Source organism: Coturnix japonica, chromosome 26, assembly GCF_054131305.1.
Source record: "Coturnix japonica strain WE chromosome 26, WE-NBRP24, whole genome shotgun sequence".
NCBI classification, from domain to species: Eukaryota; Metazoa; Chordata; class Aves; order Galliformes; family Phasianidae; genus Coturnix; species Coturnix japonica.
In genome coordinates this window covers 1,318,898-1,343,019 of record NC_140688.1, presented here as the reverse complement: position 1 = coordinate 1,343,019, position 24,122 = coordinate 1,318,898, and the positions used below count along the sequence as shown (strand labels likewise).

The 24,122-nt window shown below is 46.7% G+C and overlaps 1 protein-coding gene across 1 annotated transcript; it reads left to right on the top strand.

The window, feature by feature from the left end:
• Nucleotides 1–3,001: 3,001 nt before the first annotated feature.
• On the top strand, nt 3,002–17,366 carry LOC146756524 (uncharacterized). Its single transcript, XM_085524223.1, has 6 exons — nt 3,002–3,104; nt 3,549–3,745; nt 12,273–12,403; nt 12,996–13,180; nt 15,379–15,477; nt 17,155–17,366. Exons 1-6 carry the CDS (start codon nt 3,002–3,004, stop codon nt 17,364–17,366), a joined length of 927 nt encoding a protein of 308 aa, XP_085380349.1.
• Nucleotides 17,367–24,122: the final 6,756 nt, after the last annotated feature.

Genomic DNA, 24,122 nt, shown 5'->3' with positions numbered 1-24,122 from the left:
AGAGGCCAACTCAAGGGGCTGAGCACGGGACACCCTTCTTCCTTGCGGGCTGCTTCCCCTCCTCTGGTTTCTTTCTGTCGGACCTCAGAGAGTAAGGAGATGCTCACAGCCTGTCACCAGCACCTACAGGTTGGGAAGACCAACAAGGAAACAGGGGAAAACGTGCACCATGTCAAGGGAGAGGCGTGAAGCCGACCGCTTCATCGCCCTGTGATTGCCAGCCCGAGCGAGGGACGTTCTGACCAGCTACTGAAAGAGGCAGCACCAGGTTTAGAAAGTTCGCTTCAATTTTATTGCGTACAAAAGGACTCGGCTTCTATTTATTACCCCGCCCACACCCCAAAATGAAGCCCCAGTGCCCAGGATTTGCGCTTAGCAATCAGTCACTCAGCCTCCAGTCAGACCCAAGGAGAAGCCAAATCCCGGGGCTACGTCACCTCCTCCCTCTCCAGTCCCAGCCAGCCCTATTTCAACCTAACCCTACACCAGGCCTGGATCTCAAGAGACACACCCTGAAGGAACGCAGCGTCTCCAGCTCTTGCCATACACCAAGTCCTGCCTAGGTGAAGCCCTCTTTGCTTCTAACGCAGCACAAGTCCTTCCTGTCCAGTTCACTTCCATCATCTCCACCGTTCATGACAGGGAAAGCACGGCTGTGCCGGTAAACTGGACTGTTGAGTCAGCAGCTTTTGGTGCCACCTCCAAGGAAGCGCTGCAGGTGGTTCTGCTGTCCTTTGTAGCTTCTTGCTCAAGCCCTCATCATTGCTTTCCGCTTTCCTTCTCGGCTTTCTTCCTCAGCTGAGTAGCGCTTGCCTTGCCTCGGCAAGTGCTGCAAGAGGGAAAAAAGAGGCACTATTTCACTCACGCACGCTGCCAGCACAGGCTGACTTAGAGAGCTGCTCGCAAGATATCCTTGGGCTACGGACCCAAGAACAAGGAAGGACACAAAACTCACATCTGCATTGTCTGTTACCGCATGCCAAGGAAGAGTCCTCACACTCGAGCACTGCCCCAATTGCAGCTGAGGGGAGGAGGAGCTGGAAAGGACAGGTGGACAGAAAAGAAGGGAAAAGCTGAAGAGGCGAGAATCAACTTCTCCCCGAGGCAGATCACACCTTCGTGGCCAATCTTTTAGGGATGCTCACCATTCCTAATCCTAGCGTTAGCAAGATGAAAATTCACCACCTACCTTTTCACGCTCCTCGGGTACGCACTGAGGGCCGTGCCGTGGCTGTGCTGCACAACACCAGTGACTGAAAGAAAGCACGCAGAGAGCGGATCTGTTGCAGACAGTGCCAGGAGCTGTGCTTGAACAACGCTTACGGTAAGGCACGCCTACCTTGCCATGGCCACACTTTGGGAGCTCTGGGACACAGCCACGTGTTGCTCTCCTGAGTCCCAGCTCCATTTCTCAGCCACTCACGCTCTGCTCCTCCATGTTCTGCAAAGGAAAAGTCCCAAGAGGGAAATTCAGTTCATCGCAGATGTCATCAAACCTCTGCTCTCAGGGCAGTCGCACTCATTGCTCGGGGTGAGCAACCAGCTGCGTGCTTACCCAGGGAGCAGCGGTTACTTTGACTTGAGTGTAGCAGCCAATGCCTGACTGTAAGTACGAACACTAACCTATGCCTAACTCTAAAATAACAACAGAAACCTATACCTAACCCTAAAGAACAAACAGGAACCTATGCCTAACTCTAAAGAACAAACAGGAACCTATCCCTAACGCTAAAACTAAACTGAACGCTAACACTAACCTAACACTACCATCAACAACAAAGAACAGAACAAGCACCTAACTCCAACAGGGGGAAGAAGGAACTGGGGGCCCACAGAACCGGTGGAGCAACAAGGAGGAGGAGAAGAAGATGTTAAATAATGCCACCCAGCTAACGCTGGGGGCAGGGGCCGTGCAGCAGGAAAGGAGCCGAGTGCCTGGACCAGTGATGGTGAAGCTGTGACCATGCCAACGCAGGGCCTGGCACGGTGGTGTGGTGCCAGGTCAGCTATGCCGCGGGCGGATCCACATCCATGGGCTCCTCTGGAGGGGGATCCACCTCCATCGGTTCCTCTGGAGGGGGATCCACCTCCATAGGCTCCACATGGGTGGTGGTCACGGGGCTGGTCCAGGCATGATGGAATATGGCTCTCTTACCCCTCCTCTGCCTGGTGGTCATGGCGGGCCCCCTCCTCCTTCTCACTCCTAGGGCCCCCAGCTCCATCCTCCCGCCTGAAACAGGGAAAACTTCTACCCTAGCCCTCTTAGCTGCTGACATGGCTGCTAACTGCCACAACTGTCAGAGGTGAGTGTGTTGCGCGCGGCAGCGGTGACCAAGGTGACATGGAGAGGGTTCTAAAATGGCGGCCGCACTGCTGGCACTGGCATTCCACATAGGATGAGGAGGGGGCTGGAGGGCAGGGCACGACACGGGAGCTCCAAGGCGCTCCCTGTGCCCAGCGGGCAGCCCTTCTCTCTGGCCAGCAAGAGGTCACAGAAGTGCCGGCCCCAGGTAAAGAGCCCTCGGCCTCCTTCACCCTCCTTCACTCTCCTTCACTCCCCTCCTTCACCCTCCTTCACCCTCCCCCTTCTTCCACAAGGGAATCTTTTTGGGCTGCCATACTGTCGTGGTTTTGTATTTTTTTCTATTGGTATTCACAGTATCACAGTATCACAGTCTTCTGCGGGTTGGAAGGGACCTTAGAGATCATCGAGTCCAGCCCCCGGGACCCAAAATTAACGTCTTGTTCCGTGTCTTTCCTCTCGCTTTCCTTCCTACCCCTTCCCTTCCTTCCTCGCCCTTGTCCCCCTCCCCTCCCTTCCCTTTGCTTTCTGGCCACCCTCGCTATCCAGCTCTGCCCCGGAGATGCCTCCAGCAGCTCATCTCCACAGGCAATAAATGCTCGCGCTGTGTTTCTTTGGACGTGCGGATCACAAACTCCATCAGCACAAAACAGGCGACCGTCCTTTCCCATCCCCTGCTGGTTTATGCAGAGCAACACAATGCGCCCGGCCCTTCGGCTGGGGGTCCTGATGGTGCTGGGGCTGATGGTGGCTGAGGCCGTGAGCAGCCAAAGGAACAACCAGGACAGCTGCCAGCCCTGCAGTGAGACACGGCTCCCTCTGGAGAACCCCGATGGAAGGTTGTGCTGCCACAGCCACCCAAATGGAAGGGCTCAGTCAGTCTGTGCCCAGCACACAGAGCTCCCTGGAACTGGCGTCCTCCCCCCTGAGAAATATCCAGCAGTGGATATTTCTCCTTAAGTCCTTTGTGATGAAATCAATGAACCATCCCTTCCTTCTCCTACTGCCTCCAGTTGTCACCTCTGTGGGATGGAACAAGGTTTAGGGTGGACTTTGAGCTCTATATGTCTTGGGGACCCAGTGGGCTCCTGGGACACGTACCCACAGCAGCGCTCTGTGCCTTCATTTCCCACTTGGCAGAGCAGCTCCTGCCCCCCTCTTCTCCTCCGGCTTCTTTCACTGCACACAAGTCCCCAGATCTGCCTCTGCAGCCGTAAACCTTCCCAGAGAACTTGTTCTCCCATAGGGCAGACACAGTCACCCTCCTCACTACGAAGCAGCTTCAGGTTGGCTGCTCTCAAAGAAACAGAGATTTCAGCCTCACCCCATCACAATGCTGACCGTTTCCACAAAGGAGAATCACCTTCTCAAGAGGCTCCAACTGTGCCCATGTACACAGTGTCACCAGTGGACCAGTCACCCCAGAAGTTGCCAAAGTGTGTGGTGGGACAACTCACATGGTCTGGTGATAAGGAAAAGAAACTCTGGTCCTTCTGCCCTGGTCCTGATGCTCCCTGAAAGGGGCTTCCATGCAATGCTCTACAGAGGCAGAGGACTTGCTACATTTAGAGGTGCAGAAAAACCTTTTTCTCCCCGGCTTCCCTCTTGGGACCAGTGACAACTTCTGCTAATGGTGAATGCATTGCAAGAGACCCTGGGCCACCTCCGCGGCCTGAGACCACCACGATTAAACAGTGTCACACCAACAGTGTAGGACATTGTTCTGTGATTTCCCCACGCTGGTACCCACAAACACCTATCCACACACACACACACACGATGCTTTGGGTTTGGTTTAAAGGAATCAGAAACAGCTTCTAGGCTTTAAACAGCAAATAGCCCTTAACAATCTGCAGACCCTGTAAGTCTCTCACTTAAGTGCACCACTGCACCAGATTTGTACCCAGAGGGCTGAGAGGAGTCAGCCTGGGAGGCTGATGGACTGATGCTCAAGACAGCAGGCAAGTGAGTGACAGAGACCATCACTGCACACGTCACCTTCCCAGTGGCACTGGTTTTCCTGGCAGCTGCTCCCGGGGCAGAGTAACAGCCCAGCAGGGACCTGGGATCAAGCTGTGCCACCAGACCTTACAGGGAGGTCAAAAGAAGCCAGGAGGGGAGTATTGCATGGGCAGAGCTTCCTGCTGATGCCAAAGGCTGGCACAGTCTGGAGCACACACCTCTGCCTGTTTGGCTGTTGCCCGGGCAGAGTGCAGCTTGATTACAAAATCACACAGAATCACAGAGTTGTAGGGGTTGGAAGGGACCTCTAGAGATCATCGAGATCATCCAACCCCCCTGCCAAAGCAGGCTCCCTACACCACATCACACAGCTCGGCATCCAGGCGGGTCTTGAATATCTCCAGAGAAGGAGACTCCACCACCTCTCTGGGCAGCCTGTTCCAGTGCTCCGTCACCCTCACTGTAAAGAAGTTCTAAATATGATAACGAAATACAAGATAACACAATATAATATAATTGAGGCTAACAAATCAAACAAACAGGGAATGAGAGAGTCCCCGAAAACCGAGAGGCCGACTGTGAACTCTAGGCGACACGGCTGGAACGCTTCCCACTCTCCGAGAAGTTGGAGAGAAGAAGGAGGGCACTCCAGCCTGGGAACGAGATTATACAGCGTCCTGGTCCCGTGACTTATCATTACCCCTGTTGTTCTCTGGGATATGTAGTCTTCTTCTGTGGGCTGCACATTCAATACAAGTATCCATACTTTACATGATGTTATGATGTGGAATACTGAGAGCAAAATTAAAAAATTACAAAACCATGACAGCCACATCAGCCCCACAGCAGCTCCTGCCCCATAGATCAGACCCACATCTGCCCCACAGCAGCTCCTGCCCCATAGATCAGACCCACATCTGCCCCACAGAAGCTCCTGCCCCATAGATCTGATCCACATCTACCCACCTTTGAAGTACTTTGGTCCTTCTCTGCCAGTCGATCGCCGCAGCATCTGGTTGTCTCCTGCTCAACACTCTGTCCTACATCCCTCCTACACAGGCCAGAAACCAAGGCACAGATAGTATAAGGGATCCTCAAGGGTCTGAGGCGTCTTCCCTGCTGGAACAGCAATGGAGGACACAAGACCAAAAGAAGCCAGATTCAGGCAGAGAAGCTTGAGGGTGCAGCCATCTGCATTAAGGTTGCTATGGTTTTGGCGTTTCAAATACTACTCTGCCTGACTGGGGCAGGGCAGGCTTACGCAAGTGTTTAAGCAGACGTCTTTCTGGTCCTGTAGGAAGCAGCAGGTCTGAATTAAAAGGAGCAATGAGGCAAGGAGTGCCCTGAGCTTGTTTCCTAAATAGAAGGCAGTGTGGGACAATTTGAGGAACAGGAATTCAACTACTGTAATGCAGAGCACTATTTTTGTCGCCTTCCAGCAGTCACCGATTAATGGAAGATTCTTGTCCTTCCCAGACTCCACTGTTGGTAACTCACATCTACAGCCTCTCTGGGCAGCCTGTGCCATTGCCTCACCACCCTCTGTCTGAAAAAGTTTCCCCCTAGTATCTAACCTAACATGTAGCCTAATTCTCCTCTCTTTATTCACAGGAGATGTGCTCTAGACCTCTAATTATCATTCTGACCTTCCTCTGGAGCTAATCCAGAAGCTCTGCACTTTTCTTGTGCTGTGGGCTCCAGATTTGGACACAGTACTGCAGATGGGGACTCATGAAGGCAGAGTGGAGGGGAGCAAGAGCCTACTTCTCCATGCTGCCACTTCTCTGTGGATACAGTTGGTCTTCCAGACTGCAAGCACACACTGCTGGTTCATGTCCATCTTTTTGTCCACCAGAACCTCCAAATCGTTCTCCACATTTCTTCCATGAGGAACAGCTCCATGATCTTCCCAGGCACAGAGGTAAGGCTCACTGGCCTATAGTTTCCCATGTGATTTCCTTCCTGCCTTTCTAAAAACTGGGAGTGATGTTTCCCTTTTCCAGACCCCAGGGACTTCTCCTGCCTTCTTCTGACAGCCATGACTTTTCAGATACGGTGGAGAATGGCTGGGTGAGCGTATCAACCAGCTCCCTCATGACTCTGGGAAGCACGTCATCCTGCCCCATGGACTTGGACATATCCAGTCTTATGAGGAGGTCTTGGACTTGCTCGTCTCTTACAGTAGGAAGGATTTTGCTCCCCTGGTGTCCACCTAAATGTTCAGAGACATGAGTGTCATTCACTTTCTAGGCTCTTCTTGTGGCTCCTTAAAGTCCAAGAAGTCTCATTTTCAGCTCTCCTTACGCTTTTACCACACAAAGTAACCTGTTCCAGTTGCTTTCTCTTGTGGAAGGACAAAGGAGATTGACAGTGCACCATAAGTCAGAATATAAACTGCTGCTATACAGAAAATATTTCTGATTTCTTCAGTATTTGTCTGGAAGACAAAGCTCATAGAAAAATGTTCTAAAGTGTGAAGAACGAGCCCCTTTCAGGACTGAAAATGACTTCTGCGTTAGATGAATAACATTAATGTCTTACAGGCAAAAAATACTAATCTGGAAAATATGAAATAGGAGTCAGAAAAGTTCCTGATGAGCTGCACATGAAGAGTATGGCAGAGTTTCCTTAGGGTAACCATCTTCTTTATTACCCTACAGGAATGGGTAACAAGGGCAGGAGTATGGTTCATCATTCCCTTCTTAGATTGATGGCAGCTCCCTCTTTGTGCTGGAAGGTAAATAATGATGGGAGAGACCCCTGGGTTTTGGTGGGACATGAAATATCTGTGGTCACAGCAGGTATGTGTCAGCTGTCACAAGGCAGACATACACAGGTAATGCAGGGTAAATTAAACGAGAGCCTGTACAATGAATATGATTAAAAACTGTGTAATAACAGCTCAACAAGAAAACCACTTGAAAGAAAGCAGGAGATCTGGCAGTGTGAATATATGCTAATTATAGAATGGATACTTGGCTGACGTTAGTAAGAATGTGCAATGTGTAATTTTTATGTGTCAGATAAGTACAATAGGCTGTTTTCTATGTTTAAGAGACCCTGACACTTGGGTCTCCAGGCTGTCTCCCCAAGTTATTCCCTAGTGTGCTTCACAACACTAAGAATGTGGAACTGGATCATTCTCTTAGCCCTCTTGCGTTGCTAAGTGTGAGATCCTCTGTTCAGAATTGGATTAGCTATCAATGAGTGATGCACAGATGCTATGACAGACCCACAGTCCTTCCACTTCTGCCCTCCTACTGCTGACCTGTGAGCACAGATGTACTGTTCTATAAGATGCTTTAGAGAGCTCAGGCTTAGCCAGTTGCTGCACCCACAGAAAGGCAGAGGGAAGGGCTGAAAGTCTGTGGTGACAAAGCTGGGCTGCTGAGGGGCTGATTTTCAGTTCTGTCACAGAAATCCCAGGGCCATTTGCAGTCCTTCAGGCAACTGCCCATTTGTAATAGGCTGACAAACTTGTCTTGTGCGTCACATCTGTTCAGGCTGCAGAATTCTTGGAGCAGGGTTCATTTCCTATGGAGAAAACCTCACTCTGTTTGGGTCTCTCCCTTTCTACAAAGAAAGGAAAATGACAGCAATCAAACTGATAAACACAAACATAGGACATTGCTTAGTTAGGATGTGTTTAACAGTCAACAGCAGTGTAACACTTATTCCTCAGGCAAAGAAAATAAGAAAACGAGCCATCTGGGCTTGTCTCTTCCCAGTTTTGAATGAGGCAACAGCATTAATCTTTTATTCCCTCCATTTTGGGCCTGGTAATCTTGGAGTTCTGAGAGATGTGGTTTTTGGTGAATAGATGTGGCCTTCAGTATTCTCCTTTTACTCCAAAGTCTGAATCTCTGCATTCCCCCATATCACATTAATGCTTTCTTTCCCCCTCCCTCCCCCCCCCCAATAAATAAATAAATAAATAGAAACAAAAATTAATAATAATAAAAAAGCAAGCTCTCAGCTTATGAAGAAATAGCTGACAACAACCTTCTGGACAAAGCATTTTTATGGAGTACAGTTCATATTTATAGGGAAAAAAGATCCAGAACTTTGTGCTCTGTAGTCTCCCAGTACCATATCCCACACATGCTAACACACCCTTAGGACAAAGATTACAACTGGAAATAATGATGTGGCAGTTATCCTCCACCCTGATAAAACTTCATCCATTGATGAAAAAGGTGTGTTCCACAAACTAGTGCTCATGCCATGTGGTTCCTATCAGTGGGAGAAAGTAAGGGGGAAAGCTAGAAGGTACTGTTCACATTAAGGAAATACAAGAGAAGATTTTTTTTGTTTTCCTGCACAGAGGTTGCCTTGCTTAAGCTTTATTCTGCTATGGAGGAAATGCATACACTTTTCTTCCTCATTTTCCCTTGCTAACAGAGGGAAAAGTCTGACAAGAAGAGTTATTGTCACCTTCCTCATCCTTACTACTTGCTGACACTGGAGAAGAAAATCCTCTGGGGACTACATGGCTTTGTTTCTTGGCTGTCTACTGTGCAGTTGTCCCTTCACTTTCTCATTTCCTTAAGGTAACATCAAGCTGATGTGTGCAGCCCACCAATAAAAGTCTGTGGAAGTAAGCCTTTCTCAGGAGGTGCTGTGCTACTGTCCTCACTCATTTGCAAAGTTCCCTCTCCATTCTTTAGCATAATCTCCAGGTGGGAATGGCAGGAGGCAGTTACAGAAGGAACTGCCAGACCCCAAAGCAGAGCTGGTGCAGGAGGGTACCACACAGCCATGACTTCAGGTTGGGAACTCAGAAGACCATCATACTTGAGCAAGGAAGAGTCCCTTTAAATAATGAGATGTGCAGAAACACCAATGAGTAGAGAAATAAAAAATCTGGCCTTTTCAGTTTATCATATTGGCTTATAAGTTGTGAGAAATCTACGCTAGTTCTTTGAGAGGGACAGATTTTGTTTCTCTACTTTTCAGCTTACATTTGCACCACTGAGTTACTGATGAAAAAGGAATGTTACCTATAACAAAGATAAGCTTTATCTACTGATTGCTTTAAATAAACCCTCATTCCTTTCAGCTTTCACAGCTTGTAGTCTGTTAATCCCGTCAATCATTGACTTTAAATGTAGGAAATATGTAGTAAATGCATGTAAAGCTCTCTCAGTGTGTGTCAGAGAATCCAGCCACAAGCCTAAGAACAAGAAGGGCCCTAGCCTTAAAAGAAACTGGGGGTGGGGAGTCAAACCACATTTGGGCCACCACCACAATAAATAAAATCCAGGCAAAATATGGGTGAACCATGGGCTGACAGATCAGCCTCAAAGGGTTAAAGTAAAGGGGTCAGCCAGGTTGGATGGCCCTGTTCTAACCTGACCTGCTGGGTAGCAGCGCTCCCATGGCAGGGGTTGGGTGGGCCCTGAGGTCCCTTCCAACCCAACTATTCTGTGGTTCTATGATCCTTGAGAGCCCCTTCCAAATCGGGATATTCCGTGATTCAATCTCGTGTGCTGAGCGCTCCCTCTGCTGGCACACACACATAGCTGGATTTTTCCCTACTCAGGCTGGGAAAAAAACGTGCCAGTGGAGCTGATGAAATGAAAGAGGTCATCGAAACAGAGCCCGTGGGGACTTGAAGGCTGAGCTTACCTTTTCTTCTTGGTACAGTTAGCGATCAGCGTCGTTCATTACCTTCAGCACCTTGCAGATAGCGCCTGTATTTTACACAGGCCTTAGAGCTGGTTTTCTTTCACTTATTAACTGGAACAGCCAGTAAAAGAATCTGAAGTTTTTCTTCAGTTTCTGATAACAGGGCAACAAGTTTGTTTAGTCACTTCTTTTTTACAAAAGCTGTGACCTGAGGAACGGATTTATAAGCAGAGCATTTCTACACTCATGTAAAAATCCTGTGGAATGCAAATGTCCAGAAGAATTTTAGCACCCACTGTGGGGTTTGTCCTTACAGTGCAGAGCAGACTGGCACATTGTTCAGCCTTGTCTGTTTAGAGCATAAAGTCCAAGAATGGCACCACATGAAAGTTTGTAATGCAAGGATCAAGTACCCCTCATAGTCAGCACCATCAGCTCCCACAATATCCCACAGCACAGCACTGAGGACCTGAGTGGAAGGTGGTGGGATACCTGTCTATGTTCCCATGATGCTGCCTCTAGGACACATGCTCATCCCTGGATAAGCAGTATAGCATAAACACATCATCAGAAAACAAAGATTCCATCTTTCTGTTTTTCCTTGTCTATTGCTACTGAATTTCTTGTTCCATTGGGCTCGAATCCATAATGGCTTATATATGGATATGACAGTCCTGTCCTCTCTCCCCTCTAAACATGTGTACAACCACACAAGCAGCCAGACACAGCCCTGACACAGTTGCCATTCACAATCACTATCCCCCAGGGCAGCACAGTAAGCTTTCATCCCACAGGATGAACTACTGCTTTAATGGAGAGAGAAAAACACAGGGGGCAGCCAGAGACAGCTTTGTTCTGCTCTGGATGCATCTCCAGCAAAATCACGTTCAGTTAGGTGGCATACATCTCACAGTAACAGAGGGCAGTTTGCTATCTGCAGAAAAGGTGAAAACCAAAAGAAGTATTATTCACAAAACATAAAGAAATACTGTTATATGTCTTCTCTTTGAGTCATTATACACAGTCATTACAGAAAAAATGTTCTCCTTGCTGGGCACTGCAGCAGGATTTAGTTACGTCTTCTCTTAGAGATCCACATCTTATTCATGCTTACACCATGTCAAGTCAAAATGAGGACGGGCATTTTGTAGATGCGTGGTATGAGAGGCCAATATTCTGTTAGTAATGCTTTCCTCCCAAGGTTTGAAGGCAGCACCTTTTCCAGCCTCATTTCAAATACTGCATCACATTTAAATCCCAGCTTTCCTAACACAGATGCAATGTTAGGAAGCCATGTGAGGAAAGACAGGGATGGCTTTAAGTCTCTAAATAAGAAGAAAGAGAATCATCATCAAGGAGGCTGACTGACTGAAAAAGAATGTGCTTTTCCAGGCCATTTCTGAAGGTACAGCTGAGGGCTAACCCATAACAGTTACTTTACTTGTTGAATAACATTTTTATGTATGTGTTTTATGTTTTGCTTTTTGTCACTTTGCCTCATGTTTAATTGCTCTGTTCCAAAGTTTTGCTGAAGGGAACTGAGGAATGATTTGAATGGCAGTAAATGTGGATATCACAGATCCAAAACATGGCCAGAACTCAACATTGTAAAAGCTGCGATTTGACCCTCGCTCAACAAATACTTTGTACATTTAAACAGGCAAAAAAAGAACCAGCTTTAAACTGAGATGAAACCACAGATCAGAGATGAACATTTCATTAAATACTGGACAAAGCAGTAGAAACTCTTGCTCTCTTCTTGTTTGCAGATCATGAGAGTTCAGAAAAGCCCATGGAATTATATCTGATTTATAATCTGATTTATAAGCAGCACTGCATTGAGACAAGATGGGGATGAAAGGACAGAGCACAGCTCTGGTGAAAAGGGCTGGGCATCACCTTGGGGTGATCATTGTGACTCCATGTTGGGAGTGGCCGAAGCCCCCATCACAAACACGTGCCATCACAATGACACCCCATCAGAACCCCCAGGGTGTTCAGAAGGATTTCACTTGCCGAGTGGCACAGCGAAAACCGCTTTGTCGCAGAAATGTCTGCAAGGACAAACTTCAATTGGACTGAGCAAAGACGCTCCCACCCTGCAAGAGGTGGTCAAGGATCGGCTCGTGATGCTGCTCACTCCCATGTCCGTCTTTAGCAATTGAAAATCTCCTGTACCTTGCTGTCTTTCAAGCGCAAGGTGATAACAACTGACTCTTCTCCTTTGCCTTTTGCAGCCTCTCGTCAACTGGAACCCAGACTTCGGAGGAGAGAGCTCTCGGCTCCTCGAGCAGCGCAGGCCGAGATCTGCCCGGAGAAGGAGAGCCGAGACGGGCCCCTGCTGCTGCTCCTGCTGCTGCTGCTGCTCCTGCTCCCGCAGGGGCTGCCTGCAGGCAGCGGGTCCGGCAGCCGGCACCCAGGCGGCTGCAGCCAGGGGACCCCGGCCTCCCAAGCGCCGAAGGAGAAACCGCAGCCGATGCCAAGCTCGAGCCTCTCACAGCCGGCCAATGCGTGCTGCAGCAGCTTGGGGAATGAACCAGCCTCTGGACCCATCCCTGCTGCCACCAAACAGCGGCTGGAGCCCTGGAGACATTTCTACTTCCTTGTCGTTCACCGCTTCATCTTACATGGGAGACAGCTTGCCACGCAACCCAGCGCTGCAGGAACTTCCCTGGCGCCCAAGAGAGCAAGAGCAGCGTGCTCCTGAGGCCGGCCTGCTTTTCCACTCCTTATCGCTCACGGTGAACATACAGCATGAAGTCACGGTGATGCCAGAGGAGTGGGAGCCTTGGGAGGACCCGCAGCGCCCACCTTTCACCAGCTCTGTCTGGGTAGAGGAAGGCTGCTGGCTGCGCACCGATGAAGATGACAGTGATGAAGATGACGAGTGAGCGCCCTGCAGTGGGGTCATGTCGGCGCCCGCATAGTGGCCCGAAGTGGTAGTGGATAGACCGATAGTTATAAGGACAGGTTGTTTCAATAATAAATCGTTTCAGTTGTCACTTCAGTTTGGTCATTCAGTCCTTTCCTTGAGGGCGAGATCTCAGATGCGATTTTAATTTTGTCAGTGAAAACGTGCAAGGCTTTGGCTTGGTTGAACGAGGTGTACTCCCGCAGGGAACTCATCCCGATACTTCCATCACCCGCCCCTCATCCCGCCCCGCTCGGCCCTGGCTCCGCCCGGCTCCCCGGGCCGCGGCTGCGCGGAGGGCGGTGTGAGCGGGGAGCGCGTCCCGTGCCGAGCCGACAGCCGCCCCATGGCCGTGCCGCCATGCTGCCCAACACTGGGTAAGGCGACCTGGGCTTTCCTCCTTCCTTCGGCGGGGCCGCGAGCTCCGAGCCACAGGAGCTGCCGGGGCAGAGCTGGGGCCGGGGCCGGGGCCGGGGCCGGGGCCGGGGCCGGGGCCAGGGCCGGGCGGAGGGACAGACGCGTGCTCCGCAGCCCCTTGAGGGCGATGGGACGCGGGGTGGAGGCCGCGGCCGGGCACGGTGGCCCTGGAGCGGCTGGGTCGGACCCGGAGTCCCGCTCGGTGCTGTTTGCTCACGGGCCGAGCTGTGTGCACGTCCGGAGGGCAAAGTGCGGCTGTGGGTGTGCTGTGGAATTTGAATTGAGTGACTGCTGCGGCGTTATTTCTGCGCTGCTAATGAACGGGGACATACGTTGACCTTATTCGTTCCCGTGTGTTGCAAGCAGTAGTCATGAGATCCTGTACGAGTGCAGAAAGCGCCCACGGTGCAGCCTGTGGGCTGCCCTGGTTGCGGCCGTGCCTGCTGCAAAAGGAGCCCACCTGCATGATTCTAACTCCCTGAACCTGTCCAGTTAACATTTCTCTTACCCCTTAGGCTGTTCAACCATCCAGACTATTATGTATTTACTTGGATACAAAAGTATTTTGAGAGATGGTAATGAAAGCCTTGCTAATGTGAATGGTGTCAGCTGTTATCACTTTGGCCTCAAATCCTTTCATTCTATCACAGAAGTCAATCAGGTTCACCAGGCTTGATTTTACCTACTGAGATTGATGATGCATTGGAACATGCTGCGCAGGGAAGTGGTGAAGTCACCATCCCTGGTGATGTTCAGGAAGGGTTTAGATGTGGCACTGAAGGACATGGTTTAGTGGCCATAGTGGGGATGGGTTGAAGGTTGGACTATATTGTCTTTTCCAACCTTCCAAGTTCTAAGATTACCTCTCATCTATGGCTAGTTTCTCATGTCCTGGTAAACCATGTTCCTAAGCAAGGCACTACCAGTGTCTGCTCTCACTGAATCACCCATGCCACTCAGCAACGCCTTTCCCTTGTTCATGCTCTTCCTACCCACATTATAGCAGATAAACAAGTTGCCACTGGCTTCCCTTGCAAGTCTCAGCTGCAGGTGAACTTTGGTTCTCCTCACACTGTGCTGAAATGCTCATGCAATATTCCCAGTTCCTTTTTATCTCACTGGTGCTTCCACTCTGTGTGACACCTTTGTACACAGGGGCTCAGTCACAAGTCGTTTGCACAGCTGTGTCAGCCTGCTGGTTGGTTGGACAGACTTGTGGGGATTTATTGGGTTAAATGCAGTTACTTGCAAACTGAGTTTTACTGTGAAAGCCTTAAGGAAAATCATGGTCATTTTTGAAAATCTGATTTTTGGCTCTTGTCTTTGGCACCCTGCATTGGGATTGTGATCCTGGACTTTGCCTTTACAGCGTGTTGAGCTACTGGTCCTCTGTGTTCAGAGGGCCAAAAGAATTAAATTACAGAGAGCTGCACTGAGTATCAAAACGTTAGAATTGGTTGGTTTTGTTGTTTTTAGAAGTCACTCATTTTCTGCTTTTGGAGAATGCAGCAGTTCTGCTGTGGGCAGCCTTGGATTATTGTACAAAAAGTCTTCAGTGGTGGTGAAAGGCTTATATTTCCAAGAAGGTTCTGCAGGTAAGAGTTAAGAGTTTTTCATAGGATTTCTTAATACTACACCATGTTTTCTATTCCCAATAGAGATAGGAAGGCAAAATCTTTTTTTCTCTATGCTTCCACATTTGATTTGATAGCGATAAAGCTCATTGCTGTCTTTTTAAATAGAAATTATCTTTGAGGAGTGAAGGAGGCCCCAATTGCGTCTTTGGGCTAGAACATATGTTGCTCATCTTAAACCTGTGGATTATCTTTTAAACTTCAACACTTGGAACATGGTTAAACTCCTCTTGCAGGTCCATGTTCCTTCTCTGCAACATCCCCTTCTCAGAGTATACAAAAAGGATTTACAACGTGCTTTTTTCCTTTTTTTTTTCCCTCCCCAATTCAATACTCATGTAAAAGGGTCAGTTTGTATCTGAAGGGGGTGGTAGGAGCTGGGAGAGTTTCTGTACTCTAGGAAGATGATGCTTTGACCCCAGAAAGTTGATTTTTCCGTGACTTACATCCTTCAAAAGTAAAATTCTATTTGTAGACTAAATATGTATACTACTAAATATGGGATTTTTGTGTGCTTTTTGTAGCCTACACAATTTCTAAATATGGCATATCCATGTGTGTCTTGGGAATGGCAGAAGAATTTAAAGGAGAAGTTGCTGTCAATGCTTTATGGCCTAAAACAGGTGATTATTTTGAATTGTTGTGTTTTGCCCTATACAGGTGGTCTTATTTAGGACTGATTCAGAACACCGAGCACTTCTGTGTATTTTTTTGTGATCAAAGATGTTGTGTGGGTATTGGCTTTCTTTCCTAGTTCTCACTGTTGCCTTCCTGTTTTCACTTAAACTTACCTTCAGCCTGAGCACATTCTGCTTTTTCTCCTGTCTTGTCACTGCTCCTTTCAACATGACTCAAACTTTGGTTTGCACACCATCCCTGAGTAGTATTGGACGTTTATGTCAATATTTAGAATCCCCAGCTAGTTAGATTGCCAGGAAATAGATGAAGCTGACAAGATATGTACCTCTGTAGATGTAAAAAAAAAAAAAAAGTTTTGGCTGAGTGGGAAATCAATTGCTTCTTCACACAACCATCCAACACTTCTTGCAAGTCACAGCACACTGAAGGGCCGCATAGCAGAAAAATAACTTGGTGTGCCCATCTTATACTAGCTCCAGTTTATTGTCCATGGGTCAGTGAGGACCAGGGCTGCTGTTGAAGGTTTGGTAGCTGCTGAACAAAGAGACCAGTGTCTTGAAAGCATTAGAAGCAGCAAGTGAGCTTTCAAAATTTGTATGTATCGGTGTTTCCTTGATGAAAACTGTTCATGTTCTGAAGTATAAAAGTTTGTAATGTTCAGTCTAGGAAGAAAAATGTTGTTTTGAAAGGTTTATCTGCCAAAACAAAAGTTAACTACTTTAGAGAGTGAGAGAGGTGACTTCTGTAGAATCTACATTACAATTACAAAGTTTTTAATTTAAAGAACATCATATATATGTGATCAGCTTCAATGCTGGAGATTAACACTGTTCTAGGATGGTTCTATTGGTTCATCCAGCTCCTTGAAATAAGAAAATATGCTGATAGTGAGATGTTATGAGCTCTCGATTTAACTAAAAGTGAAAGAGGTAGCCTGCCAAAAGGCTGTAAGAGTGTGAATGAGTAGTAGAGGTACTGCAGGGTCAAAGTGGAAGATGCTGTATGTATGAATTAATGGAAAACCAGCAGCACTTTGTATGAAATAGATGGAAGGATGTGCAGATTGCAGGACAGTAGATGGTTTTTCATATCAGTCTTTGCCCATAGTTTTGCTATATTTAGAACAATAATAATTGGCTGTAATGTGAAAGTAGAGGAGCATAAGCCAGGAAAAGTTTGAGTTTGTGCTATTGGGTTTCTCATCTTTAACTTAGAGTCACTTTGTTATCTCACAAGTTATTGTGGGGCTAAAATTGAGATTTTCAGTATGGTAATGGCTGCAGAAAATGTTAATTGCTGATGCACATTCACTTTGAGAAAGATAGTTGTCCTGTTAGTTTTTCATGTCCTGAATAAAGCCAGAGGAAGTCTTTGTGTGGAAAGCATTGATAGAAGCATTGAATAATATGAATATTACAAGGAGTTCTTCCCTTTATTCCTCTTTTGGTTCCTTTAATACTTTTCAAGTAAGGGAATCTTTACACTTTGAGGATTGTTTGCTGGTTGACCATTCTTCGCTGGTTGATGGTATTTCACAGTTTAGTCTTCTCATGATTTACTTTCATGTGAGAGGAGAATAAAGTTTATGCATTTGCCAAAGAGATGAGTATGTGATGTCATTAGTGTTAAACTTGTAATTTCCTGTCCTCTGAATTTTCCAGCCATACATACAGCTGCTATGGATATGCTGGGAGGATCCGGAATAGAGAAGCAGTGCAGAAAAACTGACATAATTGCAGATGCTGCATATTGCATTTTAACAAAGCCGAAAACTTTCACTGGAAACTTCATTATTGATGAAGTTCTACTGAGAGAAGAAGGCGTTAAGGATTTTGATGTCTATGCAATTGCACCAGGTAAAAGAGATCTTTAAAACGAGAAGTTTGCGAAGGAAGGAAGGCCATATGGGGAATATGGATATATTCCTTTGACTCAGTCAAAAGATGCTTTGCCTCACGTTTGAGAATGTGGATTCTGGGAAAGCACATAATAGTCCACTGAGGCTCTAATAATCAATGCCTATATAAATATATATATATATATATATATTTTAAACCCATTAGCAAAAAGAAAATAGACCTGCACCACAAGCGCATGTATTACTATTTACCAAATAGTGAGATAGTGTTTCTTCATCTTCAGATGTTTCTGACTGAATTTGTAAGAGGCTTCTGGGTCTGATTTTAAATGTACCAGAACCTAAACATGTCACCTCGTCTTCTTTCAACCTGTAGTTCATTTACTGGTAAATTGAGGTGCTGTTGCCTTCAGAATGGATTCCTGTTTGTGCTGTTCACCCTTACTTGGGCTTACTGTTATTGTTCAACTCCCCTTTAGGTCACCCCCTGATGCCTGACTTCTTCTTGGATGCTGAAACTGACATGACAGCCACATAATCAGAAGGCCGTGGAAGGGCAACCTCTGCATGTACATGTCGATTATTTGTGATGATAATGAATGCCTCCTCTATTTCAAGTTACTTTTGGACTACATTCAAGCTATGTGGCAAAATCTCTTGTATTTGGGCTGTTTGATTTATGGAAGTGACTTTAGTGTCTGCAACTTTCACAGTTCATAATCAGCACCTTGTTTTGAACAACCTTTTTGCTTTTTACCACCAGAGTTAAGTGGTATGAAGATTATGAGTAAATATTGCTGTAAAAAAATCACAAGCAATCAGCATATTTTGCAGGAGTGTTACATCTTTCTTGCAGTGTGAGAACTTGAGAAGCTTCTATTCCTACATGAAGTTCTCACAGTCGTACATGATGTGAATGTCTACAAGATGAAATAGAGAAGTTGTTTTTTTACAAAAGCATCAGGTTCACTTTTTCAGAATAGTGATGTTTCTATTGGAGGGCAAATAGGAATACTGGATATGTTTTATAGGAGTGCCAAAACAAATATAGGAAAGAAAGAGGCTAAGTTTGAAAAGAGCCCAGTTCCCTTGAAAATACTATTTGTGAGTGCGCACTTAGACTTTTCTGCCAGGAACTGATACTGCCAACTGCCCAGATCTCCAACACAGTAGCAATTCACTGAGTAGAATAATTATTTCCTGATACACTGACCTTCTGCATGGCTTTTAGGGGCTGCTAAGCATTACATGCCTTATAAATTGCAAATGCTCTTTCTTAATGTTAAATGAGCACATTCACTGCAGTGTAGAAAGTTGCTGATTAAAGTAGTGAATTGATTCACACCTTAGAAGCTTTTGCAGAAGAACTGCTGAAAACATATATATTCTTAGAAAGATAAGTGAGATAGAGCGTTCCAGCATTTTACAGAGAATCCATCTGTTTCTTTTAGGTGCTTCACAGGCATCAGGTGGAGCCAAGCTTAATAAAGAATCAGCTTCAGCGGGGCCTGTTGCAGAAACATTCAGAGTTATTCAGGGAGAACTCAATAAAGAAATAGTGAAATCCACGCAGGGCGTCTTTCAGTTTGAATTGTCAGGTAAGACCATCACTTGTAAAATTCTCAAATGCTCACTTTTCTAGCAAGAGTCAGTCTGTATTTTCACATGTAAATACTTGTCTTTTATAACTGGTCTAGGAACAGGGACATCTTTGGGTGTGCTCTATAAGATGCTGCCTTTCAGAGCCAACTTCAGCACATGTGGGATTTACCCTGCTGCTGTTGTCACAGGGAGATGCTTTCTGCATCAGCAGCATGTGGTGCTCTTTTGGGGACTGTGGTGTGTTTTCCTGGTGTTTCATTTCTGCTGTGTCACCCTGCTGGCCGTGCTGCACAGGGTCAGCATGGTAGTTCTGTTCCAAACCCCTGCTGCCTCCAGCTCCACCAGCAGCCACTGCCTTGTCCCCTGACACTGTGGCACTGTGGGGCATCTGCTGGGGCTGACCTTGTCTGCACAGAGAGCGCGGGGCAGCTTCTGGCACAGCACCTCCAGCACGTCTAGCACGAAGATGGGAGAGAAAAGCAGGCGGGGGTAGCAAAGGGCAGGGCACATCAGTCCTTGTGGTGCTGCCACAGGTTCTCCCTGTTCCACTCAGGTGATGAAGGAGGCACTTGGTACCTTGACCTGAAAACCAGCAGTGGGAGTGCTGGGTTTGGGAAGCCTCCTGCAGCAGCTGATGTTGTGATGAGCATGTCGAGTGGCGACTTTGTGAAGATGTTCACTGGTGAGTAACAAACGGGTTTGGCAGAACTGAGGCAGCTACTGGTGGCAGGAAACATCTTGCTGATGGATGAGCTGACAGGCTCACCTCTCTTTGTGGTCTTGGAATTGGATGAGCTGTAGCTGGAAGTGCATGGCCTTTAAATTCCCTTCCAACGTAAGTCACTCTGTGAGTCCATGATTTTATAATAAAAATATCTACTGCTTTGTTCAGTAGCTATTGAACTTTTCAGAGCGTAGCTTCAGAAAGCATCCAGTCAATCTGTTGAACCTCTTTTCTGATGCTTTTACAGTAGAACTTGGTAGCAAAGTAACTACTATATGATATCGCAATCTCCAGTTCCTTTCCTTTTCCTGATGATTCTGTGTCTTCTTTTTAGGTAAACTAATGCCAACCATGGCCTTCATGTCAGGAAAATTAAGGATTAAAGGTAACATGGCACTAGCATTGAAGCTAGAGAAGATGCTGACACAGTTTAATGCTAAACTGTGAGGGAGAAGCTGTACCAGCAGAACATCCAGCCTTTCTTTTATAATAGCAATGCTACATTTTAAAACGATAATCTACTTTTTTCTCTTTTTTTGTGTGTATAACAACTGTGGATAAAATGCTGATCTGTTAGAGAAGATCTAATTTAGTTTTATTAAGACTGAAAGGTGTTTGTGATTAAACAATTCCTTCTTGAGAATACTTCTATTATGTAACTGGTGTTTTCCTTTCTTACACTCCTTTGGAGCAATGCAACACACCTGAAGTGGGTTTTCTTTTACATATTTGCTTGCATGCGTGCATGTCCCATAAGAAGTCTGGGAGGAGCAAATATCACCTTGCAGATCTTCACACAAACACACCCCCAGCCCAGACTGCCACAAACAAGGTAATCCGTCCCACAGCACCTGCGTGCAGCACCAGAAGGTTTAAACTACAACATGTTTACAGGCACATCACCTTCCCTCTTTAGCATGGAAAGAATGGAAACTCATGAGAAAAAGCACAAATGCTCTCTAAGTGGACAAGAGCACAGATCCTCCTCCTGGTTCAAGAGCACGTGCAAAGCCAGAGGTAGCAACCTCACAGTGTTGCCAACAGAACTGCTCAAAATGTAGGGCATTTTACTCCTAAGTATGTAGAGAATATTTCAAGACTTAGAATTTATTTTCTAACTCGTGCAATGGTCAAATAGTTTATAGTCTTCAAAGCCTGTGCTCAAACAAAATTATTTGTGCTGTAAAGGTTCCATCCCTGTTGAATTCTGGTAATAATACAGAGAATGTTGAATTCACTTCTGCACTCTGCAGTCCCAGCGCCATGAAAAACATGAAGGAACTTTCCTTTTGAGGTGACAGCTTGCCTGTGGCTGTGTGGTTGTTCCCACGCTTGGCTACATTATGCAATACTGTATGTGTAATGCTGGTTGCAGCAGTGCAATCAGGAAGTATGCCTTAGGATTGCCAGGGCTGTTACATCTGGAAGGAGATGTAAGCAGATGTGGCTTGTTCTCATCTAGATAACATGAAGAGTATTGAGGGGATAGTGCAAGAAAAAGAATCTTTCAAAAGCAGTCAAACAAGTGCTTTGCTGCATGACCTGAAAGGGTGATGGTACCAGATTGTCTTGGTGTGAGCACATGGTAAGATTTTTGTGTTAATAACTAAAGACCGTTAGATACGCTGCTGTTCTCTGAGCTGAATAAACATCAGCTGGCGGTACCTCATGTATGAGCAGAGGATGGGTGAGAAGGTGGTGTGTTTGGAAACTGGGGGTGGCTGGGATCTAGAAGATGCAGAGTGAGCTGACAAAAGGTAAAGGTTGAAAACAAAATGGGAAAAGAGTTTTGCCAGTTCCTCAGCCGGTGACCCTCCTGAGAACTGAGAGTGGGGAAAAATTAATCAGATGAAATTCCAGCTCCCTCCCTTGAAGACTGACAAAGATTTTAGAGGCACATGTTCATGTTGGACTACACCTCTTTTCCCCTATGAATAAAAAACCTTGCTGCCTCAAAAAACAGGGCACCTTACCCTTCTTTGATCCAGTCTTGCTCAGATCTGGAGGAGCTGGAGAGAGCTGCAGCATAAGTATTCACATATAGTAGTACTTTTAAGCACAACCTGTAGGTGACAGCAGGGCAGCAGCACCTCCAGTGCTGTGGGCTGCTCATGGGTGTGTTGCTCAATTCTATGCAGCTGGGAGCTGCTTGCAAAATGCTGAATGTGCTGTGACCAGCACAGTGCAGAGCTTTTACTCTATCTCACTTTCTGCCTTCCCTCGGAATAATGCACCTACTCTATCACAATTGCATTTGTGTAAAAATGAATATTTGAAACCCTGTTCTTTTGGTTACTCAGCTGATCTCCATTCCCTTGTTAGTAGTCCTGTGTTTTTTTATGGCTTGCACCATCATTAGTCATCTGCCTGTGCTATAAGATTCTCCTTTATCTCTCGTTTGCCTACGCCATATTCAAGCATTTCCAGGAAAAGCTCAGGGTATTGAAATATCCTTGAGTGGTCTAAGTATTCTTTCAGAATATAGGAGGAAGGAATGTGCTTTAAGCACCCGCATCTAAGTAGCTTCTGCTACACTCATAAATTAGATCTAATCCAACACCTGTGAATAACAGCTCCCCTCTGCTTTATAGTTTAGCTGTTCTTTTGGAAACCTTAATTGTGAGTATTGTGTGAGAAACAATTGATGCAATTACATTTGCTGGAAAGAATAACGACTGTCACTTCCTTTGGAACAAGAGGAAGTACACCATTTTGTGCTTTTTCTGTCTAATACAACAGCACATGTGAGATAAGTAGTGACTAGATCTAAGGGAAGACATGTAATATGTTCTCTCCACAAATAATTCAGCTTCAGCAGATCCACTGCAGTTACATTTTCTAAGGTACCTCAAACGAGATCAAGGCTTGGCTTTTCAAAAGATGCGTTTGCATGTGGGAGGGAACCTCTGAATGTTGTGCAATGAGCTGCAGCCTCTCTTCAGCCCCTAAATTAATGAAGATCCGTGTAAGTATGTTCAGCACACAATCAAAGTGCTGCCAAAACAGTCCCATTTAATGCAATTATCAGCTACTTTGCACTGTCCGTGCTTTCCCTTTGTTGGCACCTACAACACAATGCTGTCACAAGGGGAGCACGCAGGCACACAGCCCTTGGCAGCCCTTCTACATGATGCTGGGCAGAGGTGAAAATACAAAGAGGCTCAGTGAGGCAGGCACAGAGTGCCAGTGTCAGGTGCTCAGGTGGGGCTATGGGCATTCTGGGGACCTTCCCTGCCCAGAAAGTGTCTTTTTTGGCTCAGTGAGAGTGTTTTGAAGGCCCTCCAGGAAAGCATGATTTGGGAGTGGAAGATTGGTATGTCATGCTGGTCACACATCCATCCTAGTGCAGAACAGAGAGCATTCATTCACACTCCTACTACTGCTCCTTTAAGCTCTCCTACAGTCTGCAGTTCTGATTTACCAGCAGTCAGCAAAGAAATCATAGCTTCTTCCTACTCATTTGTCTCTAGCAGTCAAATAAAACCATTTGTGTCAAACCTTTCTCTCTGTAGCACCTGCTTTGGCCTGGAGGCGTCTCCCTCAGACTCACAGATAAGCATGCTGGCCCTGAAGGATTCCAAACCATGGCTCTCACCACAGCTCCCCTCTCCCCAAGTTGAAACATACCTTTTTACAGTTATAAACTGCATGTAAAGATCATCATACTCGAATAGAATGCACATGTTTTGACTTAGCCAAATGGAACTGTGTGGTAATAGTTACTTGCAAAGAGTTTGCTCTTCTCTCCGAGCCATTTTGAAAGCTGTGTGCCTTGAAGGCCAACTGCTCTGATTTTAATGCCTCTTTTATCCATATTTCTGTGCCTAATTCAGTCATACTGCAAAAGTGAAGGTAGTTATATGGATTTACAGCACCTTTGGGTCTCAGCAGCAGCCTGGAGACACGAAGCACATGTGCTTGGAGACTCATACTGCCCAAGTGCTCTTTTCTTCACCAAAGGTCCTCTTCCTCAGTTAGAAGGTGCCATGGTGGAGCTGCAGGATCCTTCTTCGGGGAGATTTTATCACCAGAGTGAGGAGATGATTATACAGAATTTGTCCACATGGGTGTGTGTGCATGATGACACTAAGCTGAGTGGTGCAGTTGAAGGAATGCCATTCAGAGGGACCTTGACAGGCTTGAAAGGTGGGCCTGAGTGAACCTAATGAGGTTCAACACGGCAAAGTGCAAGGTTTTGCACTTAGGTTGGAAGAACCCCAGGCACCTGTACAGGCTGGGAGGAGTGGTCCTTGAGAGCAGCTCGGCAGAGAAGGACCTGGGGGTCCTGATGGATGAGAAACTTAACATGAGCCAGCAGTGCGCTCTGGCAGCCCGGAAAGCAAATGGGATCCTGGGCTCCATCAGGAGAGGGGTGGTCAGCAGGGATAGGGAGGTGATCGTCCCTCTCTACTCTGCTCTTGTGAGGCCCCATCTGTTGTACCGTG